This window comes from Ranitomeya imitator, chromosome 1 (assembly GCF_032444005.1).
Source record: "Ranitomeya imitator isolate aRanImi1 chromosome 1, aRanImi1.pri, whole genome shotgun sequence".
Classification (NCBI taxonomy): Eukaryota; Metazoa; Chordata; class Amphibia; order Anura; family Dendrobatidae; genus Ranitomeya; species Ranitomeya imitator.
Window position 1 is genome coordinate 179,435,201 of NC_091282.1, and position 16,543 is coordinate 179,451,743.

The window sequence follows — 16,543 nt, forward strand, 5'->3', positions numbered from 1 at the left end:
TTGGGTGAAGCCATTTATTGTCAAACTACTGTGTTTTCTCTTTTAAATCATAATGACAACCCAAAACATCCAAATGACACTAATCAAAAGTTCACATACCCCATTTCTTAATACAGTGTATTGCCCCCTCGAACATCAATGACAGCTTGAAGTCTTTTGTGGTTGTTATGGATGAGGTTATTTATTTTCTCAGATGGTAAAGCTGCCCATTCTTCTTGGCAAAAAGCCTTCAGTTCCTGTAAATTCCTGGGCTGTCTAGCATGAACTGCACTCTTGAGATCTCCCCAGAGTGGCTCAATGATATTGAGGTCAGGAGACTGAGATGGCCACTTCAGAACCTTCACTTTGTTCTGCTGTAGCCAATGACAGGTCGACTTGGCCTTGTGTTTTGGATCGTTGTCATGTTGGAACGTCCAAGTACGTCTCATGCAAAACAGTATTTGCTGATAACGTGCTGCATTCATCTTTCCTTCAACTTTGACCAAGTTTCCCGTTTCTGTGTAGCTCACACATCCCCAAAACATCAGCGATCCACCTTCGTGCTTTACAGTAGGAGTAGTGTTCATTTTCAACATAGGCCTTGCTGACCTCTTTCCAAATGGTTGTGGCCAAAAGGTTCAATGTTGGTCTCGTCACTCCATATTACCTTGTTCTACGCTGTGTGCAGAATTATTAGGCAAGTTGTATTTTAGAGGATTATTTTAATTATTGATCAACAACTATGTTCTCAATCAACCCAAAAGACTCAAATATCAAAGCTTAATATTTTTGGAAGTTGGAGTGTTTTTTTTTCTTCTAGATTTGGATAACTTAGGAGGATATCTGTTTGGACAGATAACTATTACTGTGCAGAATTATTAGGCAACTTAATAAAAACCAAATATATTCCCATCCCACTTGTTTATTTTCACCAGGTAAACCAATATAACTGCATAAAATTTAGAAATAAACATTTCTGACATGCAAAAACAAACCCCCCCAAAATTAGTGACCAATATAGCCACCTTTCTTTATGATGACACTCAACAGCCTTCCATTCATAGATTCTGTCAGTTGCTTGATCTGTTTACGATCAACATTGCGTACAGCAGCCACCACAGCCTCCCAGATACTGTTCTGAGAGGTGTACTGTTTTCCCTCCCTGTAGATCTCACATTTTATGAGGGACCACAGGTTCTCTATGGGGTTCAGATCACGTGAACAAGGGGGCCATGTCATTATTTTTTCTTCTTTGAGACCTTTACTGGCCAGCCACACTGTGGAGTAGTCGGAGGCATGTGATGGAGCATTGTCCTGCACGAAAATCATGTTTTTCTTGAACGATAACGGCTTCTTCCTGTACCACTGCTTGAAGAAGTCGTCTTCCAGAAACAGGAAGTAGGTCTGGGAGTTGAGCTTCACTCCATCCTCAACCCGAAAATGTCCCACAAGTTCTTTGATGATATCAGCCCATACCAGTACCCCACCTCCACCTTGCTGGCGTCTGAGTCGGAGTGGAGCTCTCTGTCCTTTACTGATCCAACCTCTGGCCCATCCATCTGGCCCATCAAGAGTCACTCATTTCATCAGTCCATAAAACCTTTCAAAAGTCAGTCTTAAGATATTTCTTGGCCCGGTCTTGACGTTTTATCTTAGGTTTCTTGTTCAAAGATGGTCGTTTTTCAGCCTTCCTTACCTTGGCCATGTCCCTGAGTATTGCACACCTTGTGCTTTTTGTTACTCCAGTAACGTTGCAGATCAGAAATATGGCAAAACTGGTGGCAAATGGCATCTTAGCAGCTTCACTCTTGATTTTCCTCAATTCATGGCGCAAAATTATTGCCCAACATGCTTCTTGCGACCCTGTTGGCTATTTGCCATGAAACGCTTGATTGTTCGGTGATCACGCTTCAAAAGTTTGGCAATTTCAAGACTGCTGCATCCCTCTGCAAAACATCTCACAATTTTGGACTTTTCAGAGCCCGTCAAATCTCTCTTCTGACCCATTTTGCCAAAGGAAAGGAAGTTACCTAATAATTAAGCACACTTTATATAGGGTTTTGATGTCAGACAACACCCCTCCTCATTACAGAGATGCACATCACCTGATTTACTTAACTGGTAGTTGGCTCTCAAGCCTGAAGAGCTTGGAGTAGGACAACATGTTTAAAAAGTATCATGTAATCAAGATACAACCTGCCTAATAATTCTGCACACAGTGTAGAAGTTTTGAGGCTTGTCTCTGTGCCGTATTGTGCATTGTAGGCAAGATACATTGTGGCATTTGCGCAGTATTGCCTTTCTTCTGGCGACTTGATCTTGCAGCCCATTTTTCTTCAAGTGCCTCTTGAAACAGCCATACTGCTAGTTTTCAGAGAGTCCTGTAATTCATCTGATGTTATCTGTGGGTTTTTATTTGCATCCCGAACAATTATTCTAGCAGTTGTGGATGAAATTTTTGTTGGTCTACCTGACCATGGTTTTGTTTTTACAGAGTCCCTGACTTTCCATTTGTTAATCAATCACAGTTTGAACTCTGCTGACTGGCATCATCAATTCCTTGGATATCTTTTTGTATCCTTTTCCTGTTTTATACAGTTCAACTACCTTTTCCTGTAGATCCGTTGACAATTCTTTTACTCCCCCATGACTCACAATCCTGAAACGTCAGTGGCTGCATGAAAGATGCAAGAGTCTGTCTGGATCCCAGAAACTCACTTTGCTTGTAATCAGTGTGTGTGCGCATCAAAGCCAACAGATCACAGGTGAGGATGTTACCTTAAGGGCTGTGGAGTCGGTAAGCCAAACCTCCGACTCCTCAATTTCAATGACACTGGCTCCCACTCCACCAAAATGGGCTCCGAATCCACGACTCCAAAGCCCTGGTTACCTTTAGTAGCCATTCAAACCCATTTGTGTCAACTTCTGTGCATGTTATCAAGCCAAAGTCACCAGGGTATGTAAACTTTTTATCAAGGTCATTTGAATGTTTTGGGTTGTCATTATGATTTAAAAAGAGAAAAACACAGTAGTCTGACAATAAATGGCTTCACGCAACTAACCATGAGTGGAGAAAAATTTTTGGTGTTATGATTCATATAACTCTGAAAAAAGGACAAGAAAGCAAAAATTCTGTGGGGGTATGTAAACTTTTGAGCACAACTGTAATTATACATACCAGAGTTATTTTTGATTTTACATTTTCATTTTTTGCTCCCCATCTTCCCAGAGCCTACTTTTTTTTTTTACAATTTTGCTCAAAATGGCCATGTGAGTGCTTGCTTTTTGCAGGCCGAGTTGTACTTTTTAACACCACCATTGGTTTTAACATATCGTGTACTGGAAAATGGGAAAAAAATTCCAAGAGAAGTGAAATTGCAAAAAAGTGCAATCCCACAGTTTTTTTTTTTTTTTTAACCATGTTCACAAAATGCTAAAACTGACCAGCCATTATGATTCCCCAGGTCATTACGAGTTGTTCATAGACACCAAACATGTCTAGGTTCTTTTCTATTTAAGTGGTGAAAAAAACAATCCAAAGTAAAAAAAAAAATAAAAAATTGTGCCATTTTCCAATACCCGCAGCATCTCCATTTATCATGATCTTGAGTTGAGTGAGGGCTTATTTTTTGCGTGCCAAGAGCACGTTTCTAATTATACCATTTTGGTGCAGATCTGTTGCATTTTAATGCAATGTTGTGGGCACCAAAAAAAACTTAATTTTGGCTTTTTGACTTTTTTTCTCGTTACGCCGTGTAACGATCAGGTTAATTCCTTTTTTATAATGATAGATTTAGAATCGCCCAATGTGGAGATATCAAATATGTGTATGATTTTTTTTCTTATTGTTTTATTTTGAATAGGGCGAAAGGGGGGCGATTTGAAATTTTTTTAAAACTTTTTTTTTTTTTTTTACTTTTGGCATACTTCAATAGTCTCCATGGGAGACTTCTAGAAGCCGCCATTATCTGATTGGTTCTGCTACATACTGGCGATGATCAGATCGCCTGTATGTAGCAGAAATGCTCACTTGCTATGAGCGCCGACCACCAGGCGGCGCTCATAACAATCCGGCAGTGACAACCATAGAGGTCTGCTGGAGACCTTTGGATGTCATGCCAACCCATCAGTGACCTGGTGATCACGTGACGGTGTCACCGATGGGTGGGATTTCCGGCACGCTTGCTGGAAGGGCGAGTTAAATACCGCTATCAGAGATTGACAGCAGCATTTAACTAGTTAACAGCCGCAGGTGAATCACGATTTGACCCGTGGCTGTTAGAGGCACATGTCAGCTGTTCAAAACAGCTGACATGTACCGGGAAAGATATGGACTCGGTGCCGAAGTCCACATCAAAGGGAGGGAGTCCGATATGCGTGCATGCACGCACGCACGTACACTTCTCACTAAATAAGATCATCAAAAAGTTAATTTATCCTAGATTTGAATATACCCATTACTTTACTCTTCTAACCCCCATTCCTTGCCCTTCCCATCTCAATAAATAATATGTCTTAAGAATACTAAAATATTGAAAGAAGATATACTTAAAAGATAGAAGTGATATACCACATGCACAGCTTGTTATTGTTGTTAAACAAAATTGTTATTTTTTTTTCTCTTTTTGGAAAAATAAATAAAAATCTATTGAAAACAAAAAGTTAATTTCAGTTCTTCAATACAAAAGGTGAAACTCATATAGAGTCATTACAGAGTGATCTATTTCAAGTGTTTCTTTCTGTTAATGTTGATGATTATGGTTTACAGGCAATGTATACACAATATATGTATCTATGTGCGCACACACACACACACACACACACACACATAGAAATCTGGCAGAATCCGTCCAGATACCATTTAGTCACCAAGCCATTCTGTGGTAGTCATTGCTCTGTTATAAACCACAATGCATGTATGAACAGAGCTTTACCTCATGTTAAAGTCAGATCTAGATATTACTATGGTGTTCCCCATACTTCTTTATAATATACTAGATAGTAGCCCGATTCTAACGCATCGGGTATTCTAGAATATGTATGTAGTTTATTTATGAAGATTTTAGAATACTGCAATTTATACACAGGATTCGGCCAGCTGCGACCAATTAGCGAAGCGTGAATCAAATTTTGCGCCAATTCGTGGCCTGACTGCGCCTGTTGCTGATTGTTCGCGGCCGGCCACGTAGTATATAGCACAGCCACGTAGTATATAACAGCCCACGTAGTACATAGCACAGCCACATAGTATATAGCAATGTGGGCATCATATCCCTGTTAAAAAAAAAAAAAGAATTAAAATAAAAAAATAGTTATATACTCACCTTCCGTTGGCCCAAGGATCCAGGCGAAGCGTTTACTGACGCTCCTCGGGCGCTCCGGTCCCAAGAGTGCATTGCGGTCTTGAGAGATGATGTAGCGGTCTCGTGAGACCGCTACATCATCATCTCGTGAGATCGCAATGCATGGAGCGGTCACCGGAGCGTCACGTGGATCGGGAAAGGCCTGTTCTGGATTCGAGGGGCCGACGGACAGTGCATAGGCAGCATCAATAGTAAAAAGTTGGTCACACAGGGTTAATAGCAGCGTTAACGGAGTGCGTTACACCGCGGCATAACGCGGTCCGCTAACGCTGCCATTAACCCTGAGCGGGGAGTATGTAGCAGCCATTTTGCTGCCGGACTGTGCCCGTCGCTGATTGGTCGTGGCTGTTTTGCCGCGACCAATCAGCGACTTGGGATTTCCGTTACAGACAGACGGAAGTGACCCTTAGACAATTATATAGTAGATATTATACATTGCACACTTCTGACTCCATGTGAATTAGTGATACTCTCGGCCTACCTCCATTCAACTTCCAAGTCTTCACTCATACTGGAGTCATCCTCCAAATTATTATTCCCATCCAAAATAAAAAAGCCTGGAGGTAAATAGTGGGGTCCGATCTCATTTTCCTCATCGGTGCTGCTTTCGATATCCTCTCGATACTGTAACCAGGGGATTTCACCATCTTCCAGAGAATTTTGCTCCCTAAAAGGCAAGTTCATTTTTAATACAAATGCAGCAATGTATAAACTGGTTATTGTAAATTGTACCAATATATACAATCTACAGAAAACCATTATTCATATAAAATAGAAAATAAATAAAACACTGCAAACACCATTGATTTAAAAATAAAATAATTGTAACCATGGAAACACATTTGCATAGTAACAGTGAACACAACAAAGGTGCTGACATCAGTTTTCTGGCGCTAAACATTTTGTAACGCTGCGTTTTCCTGCCAGTGTCAAGTAGTACCGCCAAAATGGGCGGAGCTTGGATGGAGGAACCGCAGTGCGACAAGAGTGGCTGCGTCTGCCCTTCACATTAATGGAGATCGGCATACAATGCGCAAATTCATTAAGTGGTGTATGCCAGTGAATTCAGTGCATATTACTGCTGCACAGCCTTCATTTAGTAGACTGGCAGAATATAACATACCGTACTTAAAATGTAAGTCATAGAAATGTATATAATCTGTAAAATATTTGAGCTCCTTTTCACCTCCAGGTCATACACAGGGTTTGCAGATTACACATCACAATGACTGAATACATTATGCTGGAAGACTACTCTTGTTACAAGTCACATTTTAGTTTTGGATAAACACAAATCATTGCATTGCCTTCTCTGCTCCAACGATTCCTTGTTCTTAGGATGATTGTCCTCCAATATCTGAAGGTCCTTGAGAAGCTTTGAAGAATGAGTGATGGGTTTATACCAGGGGAAGAAGAGTTTGGATTCTTTTGTTGCAACTATAGGGAATTGCAGACAAATGTGTAGGGAGGCACGCTGGGTCCAAGGGGAATAAATAAATGGTCATGATAACCATGTGAGGCCTAAGATAAATTTGCTCAACTCCTTATGTGGGCAGGTTAGGGAGAACAAAGAGGCTAGGGTTGCGAGGGAAATTAAGTGCCAACATAAAACAAAATTAATACAGTAAAAATGGGCTTCTACAGAATTTTAAAATGCACTGGGAGGTCAAAATGGAAAAATAAACCATGCAAAATAGTATCCCAAAAATTCCACAACAAATGAGCTTACAGCATTTACGTCAATTATTTCTATGTGCTGAATGGTCAAACTTTGTGACATGTCTGCTGTGTGCACTAGCCTCGATCACCTGATTTGTTAAAATAACCCTCCAGATAAATGTTAAATACAGCACAGCCTACGCTATTAAAAAAATAATAATGTAGAGTCTCTTGTGTATACCTACATATACCGGTTTTTGGTACCATCTTGATCTTTCTTTCTTTCCCCTGCTGATATGGTTCCTCTAATGTGCTCTGACACAGTTTGTGTCAGCCATTCCCACTTGGCCACCAACGCCGTCTCCAACTGCTAGGATCACCACCACCAATGAATGTGAGCTGAACTCTTATATACCCCCCCTCTGGCAAGTGAAATATTGAGGAAGAATCATAGGCTGGCTTTTGTTCATCCTATACCCTGGCAGCTATACCCATATTTATTGTTCAGCCCTACACTACGACGGCAACTTTTTTGCTACATGTCTGGCTCTAGCAATAGAAAAACACAATCCTGTAGATATTTTTCCTTTCGCCACGACAGCACCCCTACGAGAGAGGGGATCCGCCCACCTTCCGGACAGGAACCTACAGGATTTAAAGGGGCGGTCCCCCTCACCACTCCAGTTTGGGTTCCTGTCCGGACGGCGGGAGCCTGCAGTAAAGGATCAGCAGTCTTACCTGGGCCTCCATGCCTCTGCGCGGTATCTGTGGGAACGGCAGAATCGGGGGCTCGGGAGCAGCGTCGGGGGTGTCCTGCTTGCAGACCCCCCTCGTCTGACCAAGCGATTTGCGTCCCAGGAGTCGGGCAGTGCCGTCCTGGTCCGCAGTGGAACGCGGTACACACCGGCGCTGGTGAACCCGGAAGTAGTTCTTACACTTCCGGGGTAAGCCGGGAGAGGAGCGCTGCAGCGTTGTAAAAGAGCGGCGTCTATGGAATGATGCGTGCAGCAATGTCCTCAGTAGGGGACGCCGAGCACCCTCATGGAGAGGGAACGGAGCAGCGCAGCAAGAGTGGTAGCGGCCGCTCAGGGAGAAGCAGCAGCAGCGTGGTACGGGGGGCAGCAGCGTGCGAGCGCCCCAGCGTCACATTTGGATCCTACTCCTCCAGAATCGGTATTCACAGAATCAGCCTTATGGTGAGTGTTAACAAAACACCTGGTGCGGATATGGTCTGTTATTTGTGCTTTGTTTTAGGGGAAAAAAAATCAGCTAAATCTAAGCACAAGCAATGTGCTCTATGCATGACTCCAATGCCTGACAGTTATACTGAAAGGCTTTGTCAGACTTGTATCTGTCAGACCTTAGAAGAGGAAGCTCCCCTTAGGTCATCAGACCTTAGAGCGGTCATCAGGGAGGAAATAAGCTATTCCCTTAGAAGCAGCCGCCAGGAAAGGTCGGGCAGGGACATATCTACAGGATCTAGTCTGTCCCTGCAAGAAGGTGAATGTTCCCGGTTCTCATCTCCATCCTCCTCAGATGAAGAGGGAATGCCTTGTTTCTCGGTGGATAACATGGACATGTTAGTTAAAGGAGTCCGAGCTACCATGGGGGTTACAGAGAACAAGGAACCAAGGTCCGCACAGGACATAATGTTTGCGGGCTTGTGCCAGAGGAGTCGTAAGACATTTCCGGTTGTGGATACAGTTAAGTCCCTTATAAAACGGGAATGGGATAAGCAGGATAAAGGTTTCCTGCCGTCATCAGCCAAAAGAAGGTATCCTTTTGACGACGATGATCTAGCAGAATGGATGAAAATCCCAAAAGTGGACAAAGCGGTGGCTTCGTCTAAAGCCGGTGCTTTGCCGCTGGAGGACGTGGGCCTTCTGAAGATCCGTCAGATAGAAAGGCCGACATGTTTTTGAAAAAAGTATGGGAATCATCTGCGGGAGCGTTCAAACCTGCTATCTCTAGCACGTGTACGGCTAGATCCGTCATGGTATGGATATCCCAGCTGGAGGAACAGCTGAAATCCAAGGTGCCCAGAGACAAGATGCTAAACTCCCTGTCGCAAATACGGGAAGGGGTGGCGTATTTAGCGGATGCCTCGGTGGATTCTTTAAAATTAGCAGCAAGATCAGCAGGTCTCTCAAACGCTGCTCGCCGAGCTCTATGGCTTAAGACCTGGAAAGGGGATGCCCAGGCGAGAGCTAAACTGTGTACAATACCGTGTAGGGGTGAGTACCTGTTTGGCCCGGTATTGGATGACATCCTAGCTAAGGCTGAGGATAGGAAGAAAGGTTTTCCTAAAGCTTTCAATCCTACCTTTAGGAATACCTTCAGGAGACGCTTCCAATACCGAAGACCTTACTACAACCGAGACTGGGAACCAACAGACCCGAAAAAGAAAGGTTCGGACTTTAACGCTTCATCATCTTCCTCCAGAAGAAGAAGAAATTATCGTTAATAAAGATCTTCCAGTAGGGGGCAGGTTAAAATACTTCTATGCTCAGTGGGCCAAAATATCTTCGAGCAATTGGGTTCTGGGTATAATTAATTCAGGATTAAAATTAGAATTCCAGGAAAACCCTTCTGATTTTTATATCTTGACTGCCCATGATTCCTTAGACCAACAAAAGGCCCTTGAAAATGAGATTCAGATTATTAAGACGGAAGGAGGTTATAGTGGAGTTTCCAAAACATCAGCAGGGGAAAGGGTTCTATTCCCCTTTATTTTTAATCTCCAAACCAGATGGATCCTTTCGAACCATCGTAAATTTACGGAGATTGAACAAACATCTAAAATACAATGCATTTAAAATGGAATCTATTAAAACAGCGACTAAACTTATTTTTCCCAGATGTTATATGACATTCCTGGATTTTAAAGATGCGTATTACCATCTGCCCATTCACCAGGATCATCAACAATTCCTCAGAATGGCGGTGCGCTTAAACGACCAGGTCAGACACTTTCAGTTTGCTGCAATGCCATTTGGTCTATCTATGGCGCCGAGGGTGTTTACTAAGGTCATGGCGGAAGTAATGGCCTATGTCAGCGAGCATGATACGTTAATTATACCCTACTTGGATGACTTCCTGGTAGTGGGAAATTCGTTTTCTCAGTGTAGAAGTCGCCTAAATCATGTAATATCTTCCTTACAGGACTTGGGTTGGCTAGTCAATATGGAAAAATTAAGATTGGAACCATCAACGACTCAGACTTTCCTGGGTATTCTGCTAGATTCGGAAGAGCAACTATGTTTCCTTCCAGAAGAGAAAAAGCAGAGAAATGTACACAAAGTCAGCACGGTAACAAAAAGACCAGATCTGACTTTGAGAGATGCTATGTCCCTCCTGGGATCCCTAACATCTTGCATACCGGACGTCCAGTGGGCTCAATTCCACACTCGAGTGTTGCAGGCCCAGGTCTTGGATGCAGAGAAGAGTCTTCAAGGGCAATTAGGCGGAAGACTCAGGCTATCTACCGCCACTCTACACAGTCTGAGATGGTGGCTAAACATGGGACATTTAGGGAAAGGAGTACGCTGGAGTATAGTTCCAGACAACACGGTTACAACCGATGCCAGTCCGATAGGATGGGGAGCTCATATAGGAGATGTTTGGACTCAAGGGCAATGGTCTCTCTTAGAGGCTCAAGAGTCCTCGAATTGGAAAGAGCTTACGGCAGTAAAAAAGGCCCTACTCAGGTTGCTACCATCTCTGCAGGATTCACACGTAAGAGTCCAGTCAGACAACACAACAGTAGTAGCGTATCTCAACCGTCAAGGAGGTACAAGGTCAAGATCTCTAATGAATACCACCACGGACATACTCAACATAGCCGAGGCTCACTTTCGCTCTCTGTCAGCCGTTCACATTCGGGGAGAGCTCAACACAGAGGCAGATTACCTCAGCCGTCATTCTCTGCGTCAGGGAGAATGGGTGCTAAATCGACGGGTCTTCAAACAGATAGTAGACCTATGGGGGTTGCCCGTTATAGATCTATTTGCAACGAGAGAGAACAGACAGACCAGGAGGTTCGCTTCTCTTCGAGTGGCGGACAAGCCCTGTATAATAGACTCCCTTCAAATTCACTGGGATTTCCCTCTGGCTTACGCGTTCCCCCCAATGTGTCTGATCCCTATAGTCCTCAGGAAGATCAGGGAGGAGAGGGCGAGAGTGATCCTGATTGCCCCCTTCTGGCCCAGGAGGGCATGGTTCTCGTTACTCAGGGCAATGTCTGTGACCGACCCCTGGGTACTACCGGTCAGTCAGGAGCTTCTTTCTCAGGGTCCGTTCAGCCACCCCAATGTGGGATCCCTGCATCTGACGGCGTGGAATTTGAGAGGGAGTTATTGAGGAGAAGAGGGTTTTCAGAAGCTCTGATAGCTACCCTTTTAAATAGCCGGAAAGAGGTTACTACAAAAATCTATGCTAAAACTTGGAAAAAGTTCCTTGCCTTCTACCAAAATCCCTTTTCAGGCAAGGTTCCAATTCCGGCTATTCTGGAATTTTTACAGAAGGGCCGAGAATTGGGCTTGGCGGTAAATACCCTTAGAGTCCAAGTATCAGCTTTGGGGTCATTATATAACAGTGATGTGGCGGGAAATAGATGGGTTTCCCGATTTATTAAGGCCTCTGAACGTAGTAACCCAGTGTATATTCCTAATTACCCCCATGGGATTTAAATTTGGTTTTAGACTCCTTAACAGAACCTCCCTTTGAGCCGTTAGATTCTGTCTCCATCAAAAATTTAACTTTAAAGACCGCCTTCCTAGTAGCCCTGACCTCTGCTAGGAGAGTGAGTGATTTACAAGCGTTATCGATATATCCTCCTTATTTAATGGTCTTTCAGGATAGGGTAGTGTTAAAACCTGATCCAGAATACCTACCAAAAGTGGCTTCCAAATTTCATAGAAGTCAGGAAATAATTTTACCATCTTTCTGTAACAATCCGAATTCAGCTGACGAGCAGAAATATCACATGTTAGATGTCAGAAGAACTCTATTAGAGTACCTACACAAGACAGAACCATGGAGGCAGAGTAGGGCTCTGTTTGTCTCCTTTCAGAATCCAAGGAAAGGGGCGAGTGTAACTAAAGCGTCTATCGCCAGATGGATAAGAGATGCCATATATCTTGCTTATACTGCTAAAGGCCAGACACCACCAGATGGCATCAGGGCCCACTCCATTCGAGCCATGGCCTCATCCTGGGCGGAAAGAGCGGACGTCTCTATAGACGTAATATGTAAGGCGGCAACGTGGTCATCTCCTTCCACCTTTTATAGACATTATCATCTTGACTTATCTTCAGAGGCCAATTTAGTTTTTGGCCGTACAGTACTTAGTGCTGTAGTCCCTCCCAGGTGATTGATCTTTGAAAATCTCTCGTAGGGGTGCTGTCGTGGCGATAGGAAAACCGGTTTTTACATACCGGTAATAGGATTTTACGGAGCCACGACAGCACCCGCACATTCCCCCCCGTAGTTGATCACTGGTTTCTGCACCCTTTTGGGAAAGTGTGCTTTTAAAAAATCACTCTTTAGAAGGTGATGGTATTTAGTAATGTTTAAGTATATATGTTTATGTACTAACTCAATGCGGTGTCCCTTATACTCTGAAACACAAACTGGAGTGGTGAGGGGGACCACCCCTTTAAATCCTGTAGGCTCCTGTCCGGAAGGTGGGCGGATCCCCTCTCTCGTAGGGGTGCTGTCGTGGCTCCGTAAAATCCTATTACCGGTACGTAAAAACCGGTTTTGTATGTCTGGCTTATATCCTCAGCGACACCGTAGATTTATCTAAAGACATCACTACATAAGGCGATATTGTGATCAAGGCCACAGGTTAGCCAAAACGTTTTTTGCCTATCGCTCCACCACAGCACTGTTTCAATAAATCTTTTTCACTTGAAAGAAACATTTTCTATAGTACGAGTGCGGTGATTATATGCCTTCACACAGTATGATAGCACGGCACAGGTGGGAAATGAATTATCCCAAGAGGCCACATCAGAGACTGTTGTGGCTGGCCGAACCAAAAGGCTCAAACGTAATTCAGCTCAGAATTCCTATTGTTTTATATTAATTTTTATAGCCTACTTTTAATACATAGGGCTTATTGTAACATGTATTTTTACCAGTAGCACCTACTCAAAATTGTAGTTTATTGCTTTTTATGAAGGTTTTAAATCATTCAGCTCCTGTTATTCAGCATTTTTACCTTGATCAGCAGCTCCCAACACAATATGATGCCCCACATAGCAAGATCTCCCCATAGTTCCTCGAACAGTATGTTACCCCCTTAGCCAGCATGTTCCACAAAGAACCAAACCTAATAAGTCCCATCAAAGCCGCCAACAAAGTATGATGTTCATACATACAGTATGCCATCACAGAGCCCCCATACGCAGTAGGATGTCCCCACGCATTCCCCACACACAGTAGGATGTCCCCACACACAGTAGGATGTCCCCACGCGGCCCCCATACACAGTAGGATGTCCCCACGCATCCCCCATACACAGTAGGATGTCCCCACGCGGCCCCCATACACAGTAGGATGTCCCCACGCGGCCCCCATACACAGTAGGATGACCCCATACACAGTAGGATGTCCCCATACAGCCCCCATGCTGACGGCTCTCTGTTACATCATTGTATTCACGGATATCTGCATCCCAAGGAAGTGAAATTGAAACACTGGGCGCAGCAACGTGATGCGGGACATGCCGTCTCTGTTCGTGGCCCAAGGTCTGCATGTGGCCCGCGGGCCGCCCTTTGCTCAGGTCTGTTCTAAGCGGATTTATGACCACATCAAAACTAAAAACTTTGATAATATCAGTGTCACAGAATGGTGTCCCGTGCTGATAGTTAAGGAGACCCTGCTGTCAGAGCAGCTCAATGACAGATTCACTGGTAATGCATTCTGTATCCAGCAATGGACAGTGGGGATAGATATAAATTTTTTTAATCCAAACAATCCATAATCTGGATGGTATCTCTACTGCAAAAACTCTTTCAGACAGAAATATCCACTACAATTACGGTAAATGAATCTGCCAGCAAGTTTTTTTATGTAATCCGAGAGCCCATGATGCAGAGGCACCAATTCCCGGGATGTGTCACTTACTGCCCTGTTTTGCTGTTTCAATACAATCAGTGTTTTATCAGCAGGAGATTATCACCACATGACAAGCTGTCTTGTGTCTGCTAGTCTCACCACATCCCCAACACTAATTAGCCGCATTCCGTCATTCTACAGTGTCAATAGAAAGATGCTAATTAATAGTGAGGCCAGGGTTAGCTCTGCTAAATCTGCAACAGAAAAAACAGTGACTATCACAACTGTTGGACCCAGTAAACTATCAGAGTCTTATGTCCCTACCTCACGCTGATGGCAGATTACATAGCAAATAAAACTGATGATTATTCTTTGTGCCTTTTTTCCACTATTTTTTCCACTATTCTGTTTAGGCCTTTTTAAAAGTCTATTTTATATGTACTCACCTGTTTTTCTTTTTTGTTTTCTGCTGTATTGGCAGAGTTTAGCGATTCCAGAGGTTTTTGCCAGATTCATCAATTGCGACTTCTTAAAAAGTCATAACATTTGGTGCAATTGCACTGCAGTTCTCCGATAGTGTATTTTGCAGTTTTTTTAATCCAAAAGTTGCAAATGCAAAGTCAGGAAGAAATTCCATTTTTTACTTTGAGCCAAATTAAACTGCTTGCGCCATTTTGATGACTGACAGCTAATACCACAAAATAAAAAAAGGCGACTTATAACGCCCCACAGATGATGAACGCCTGTGTGCATTAAACTCAACCATGTACCATTAATAGACAGTCTGATTTGTGCTGAAAACTGATGCAAGATACAATTAACCATATACTACACAAGTCTTTGCTTTTTTACAACAGTCTATTTATCCAGCCAGAATTTTATTGAGAAATCACTTTAACTTCCGATTTTGTATTGAATTTAATTTTGAAGTAGAGATAAGGTATTTTTTCTTTACAACAATAGAGAACAAAATTCACAAGCAATCTCAAATTTGTGTACGATGCTAGAAAAATGGAGGAGCTTACAAAAACTAACATTTAGCAACAAACAAAAACTTTGTGGCTTTAGCAAAACCGAGAAGGAAATTACCTTATCAGCTAACAAGAAGAGAAGGAACACTTACTCAACCTGGAAGCAAAACTCAGAGTTTTCATCTTCTAGACTGCTGCTATTGCTCTGAACCTCGTGCTCTTCTTTTCCAGGCAAAGTCTCCCAACTCTCATCACTCGAGGAATGGTCTTTATCACGAGAGAAATAGGAAGGTAAACAAGTAGACCATTCACCATCACTGCAATAGGAGCTGAAAAAAAAAAGTTTTAGCATCTTTAACTTTTTATATGTCAACGGTTTGTTCAACCCTTTCCCATTTTACTACCGTATATACTCTAGTATAAGCCGAGATTTTCAGCCCATTTTTGGGGGCTGAAAGTCCCCCTCTCGGCTTATACTCGAATCGTACCCAGGGGTCGGCAGGGGAGGGGGAGCGGGGGCTGTGTAATTATACTCAGCTCCTCCTGGCGCGGTCCCTGCATGTCCCCGGCTCACTGGCGCTCCAGCTTCTTCCTGTACTAAGCGGTCACATGGTACCGCTCATTACAGTAATGAATATGCGGCTCCACCTCTATGGGAGGTGGAGCCGCATATTCATTACTGTATTGAGCGGTAACGGTGACCGCTCAGTACAGGATGAAGCTGCGGCGTCGGGGAAGCAGGGACTGCACCCCACCAGGAGCAGGTGAATATATCGGTAAGGGGGAGTGCTGCACGATAGTCACCTGCTCCTCGTTCTGGGGTCGCTCCCTCTTCAGCGTCTTCTGCAGTTACGCTCAGGTAAGAGGGTGCGGTGATATGGTTAGTGCGCGCCCTCTGCCTGAACGTCAGTGCAGTAGACGCTGAAGATGGAGCGGCACCGGATAGAGGAAAGGTGACTATTGCAAGTGCCGGGGCCCCGAGCGACGGAGAGGTGAGTATGTGATTTTTTTTTTTAATCGCAGCAACAGCAAATGGGGCAAGTGTCTGTATGGAGCATCTATGGGGCCATAATTAATGTTTGTGCAGCACTATATGGGGCAAGTGTCTGTATGGGGCCATAAAACGTTTGTGCAGCACTATATGGGGCAAGTGTCTGTATGGGGCCATAATTAATGTTTGTGCAGCACTATATGGGGCAAGTGTCTGTATGGGGCCACAATGTTTGTGCAGCACTATATGGGGCAAGTGTCTGTATGGGGCCATAATTAATGTTTGTGCAGCACTATATGGGGCAAGTGTCTGTATGGGGCCACAACGTTTGTGCAGCACTATATGGGGCAAGTGTCTGTATGGGGCCACAACGTTTGTGCAGCACTATATGGGGCAAGTGTCTGTATGGGGCCACAACGTTTGTGCAGCACTATATGGGGCAAGTGTCTGTATGGGGCCATAATTAATGTTTGTGCAGCACTACATGGGGCAAGTGTCTGTATGGGGCTATAATTAAC

General features: G+C 43.7%; 1 protein-coding gene across 2 annotated transcripts in view; it reads right to left on the reverse strand.

Moving 5' to 3' along the window:
• Positions 1-16,543, reverse strand: part of PJA2 (praja ring finger ubiquitin ligase 2) — an 85,380-nt gene that overhangs the window by 20,346 nt on the left and 48,491 nt on the right. For both annotated transcript variants that reach the window (XM_069752607.1, XM_069752617.1), the window contains 2 exons: positions 15,187-15,363; positions 5,824-6,009 (listed from right to left, as the gene is read on the reverse strand). In XM_069752607.1, coding sequence (XP_069608708.1) covers positions 5,824-6,009; positions 15,187-15,363 — 363 coding nt within the window. The remainder of the gene's footprint in view (positions 1-5,823; positions 6,010-15,186; positions 15,364-16,543) is intronic.